General features: G+C 36.0%; 1 protein-coding gene across 5 annotated transcripts in view; it reads left to right on the forward strand.

Annotated features, from left to right (window-relative positions):
- The window catches only part of LOC106532917 (ephrin-A3), a gene marked incomplete at its 3' end in the record, with an annotated part of 86,342 nt that extends 84,955 nt beyond the window's left edge, over nucleotides 1-1,387 (forward strand). For all 5 annotated transcript variants that reach the window (XM_014029087.1, XM_014029085.1, XM_014029086.1 and 2 more), the window contains 1 exon segment: nucleotides 1,322-1,387. In XM_014029087.1, the coding sequence (XP_013884541.1) occupies nucleotides 1,322-1,387 (66 nt within the window).
- Nucleotides 1,388-2,146: the final 759 nt, after the last annotated feature.

Genomic DNA, 2,146 nt, shown 5'->3' on the forward strand with positions numbered 1-2,146 from the left:
GTTATAATATATTGCAGTTTAGTGTCAACAATTGCATTGGCGATGTGGCCCCTTTCGGCACACATACAGACAAACCCCAGGCAATCCACAGGTCTCATTGGTAACTCTATGGGCTTTCATTTGGGAGATCAGGGTTCAAAACCCAATGAGAGCAACTTTAACAAAAAATCTTTACAAACTTCATATTGTCACACAATTACCTTAATTACAAACACGTGCTGATGTGACAGGCACAAGCTGGTTTAGAAAACACATTTGAACTTGGTCACTGTTCATTCCGCAAGTCCAATGCTGCAGGTAAAGCCATGCTACAATGACATGCTACATGGCAATGCACACTTGTTTTTACATCATAAAAACCCATGTCTAGTGAAATATGTTTTTAGAAAACACAACAATAAGACAGCGACACGCAAAAAAGTAATAGATTCCTCAATTTTTGATTCTCTGCTGCTGTTTGCAAAACCTCCCAAAGCTCACAATCAGATCAAAGATATTTCACTTGGAAAAAAGCAGAAAATTTGGTTTAAATATTCAAATGAGACAATCCTGATCCTCAAGTGAAGGCTTGACCTATTTTCCAGCTTCCCTTCAAATCCTGCGTGGCTTTAATAGATCGTTTTAACAGCAGTCGTTTTAACTTGACACAGCAGGAAAAAGCACAGGTGTTGTTTTTTTCACCGTTAACAAAGACTCTGTTCTATTTAAGTGTCCCAGAACGCTGTGCTGCCTGTCAGCCGCAGACATTAAACAGGAAACCAAAGCAGCTCAATGGAAAGGGGATAATTTCATTATTTACACCTGTGACATTCAGGTTCTGTTCACTACATGTCAAAATAAGCTGTGATGCAAAGAGCTTTTGTTTCTAAAGAAAGGTTTTAATACATTTATTTATTTCTTAGGATTGCTGTTGGATTTTCACTTATTGGTTATCATGATCAAACTCACATGAGTTGAAGGAGTTTATTTATAGAAAACAAAGATTTTAGCTGGTTTGTGTTTCTTAAATTAGGTGTTTTATTTCAGTTATAATCAAACACTCTTTTCTACATCGGAGTTTAAAGTCGCTCATAAGAAACAATATACAGTATATATATATATGCATTTAGTTTTTTCAGCCATCATGCTTGAAACTTAAACTTAAACTTAATTTGCTGTTTTGATCCAGAAGTTAAAAAAACCCAAAGAACTAGAAATTTGTAAATTTAGAGCAAACCTTTTAAAAGGGGGAAATTTGACAGAGAAACCTGGAAATGAGGGATTTTGGGTGAAAACTGAAAGTTTTGAGTAAATTTTAGTTGATGTGTTTGTGTGTTTCCAGCCACACCCACTCATCATCACGGACGCAGCTGTCTCAGACTACGAGTCTACGTCTGCTGTCCCACCTGTAAGTCACAAACTCACACACTCGTCTCTGTGGAGTTGTGGGGGGTTTTCGTTGACTTCCATTAATCTCTACAGCCTGACCCTAAACCCTAAACCCAACCTCACAGGTGACATACCTGACCTTAACCTCACAGGTGACATACCTGACCATAAACCCTAAACCTAACTCCTGACCACCTGCTTTGGATTTTATCAGTCCATTAAATGGACGTTATCAGCGGTTATCAGTCCCATAGAATGGCTTCAGACTGTCAGCTGGTTAGCATGAAGCATAAAGCCACCGGTACAGGGGCCAATACATTTTTTACCATTTTCTATTTATTTTAAGTTATTTTAACTTCAGATCAGTCAGTTGAACCTGGACATGTTTGGTATTGAAATATACCTAAGAACTTTGGCTAAAAGCTCATGGAAACAATTTTTACATTCACCAAACAGTTCAAATGACAAGCAGTTGAATCAGAAAGTAAACAAACTGAACAAAATGGAGTCAGTGTAAATCTGTAAAGGTTTTTGACATTATTTTTTATAAAGTAAGTCGAAGTAGATACCTAAATATGCTGTTACGTGTCTTGAAATTTAACTTGATTTAGAGTGAATCTGATCCAACTGAAGTCAAATATAATTTCTCATTATTTTATATTATATATATGGAGACAAAATAAATGTTTGGATCATTTTTCAAAAGAACAAACATTCAGTAACAAGTCTTTTTTTTAAGGCAGGTAAGAAAAAATAAATAACTTTTGGAAGTAAAAAC

The sequence above is a fragment of the Austrofundulus limnaeus genome, unplaced genomic scaffold, assembly GCF_001266775.1.
Source record: "Austrofundulus limnaeus strain Quisiro unplaced genomic scaffold, Austrofundulus_limnaeus-1.0 Scaffold851, whole genome shotgun sequence".
Taxonomy (NCBI): Eukaryota; Metazoa; Chordata; class Actinopteri; order Cyprinodontiformes; family Rivulidae; genus Austrofundulus; species Austrofundulus limnaeus.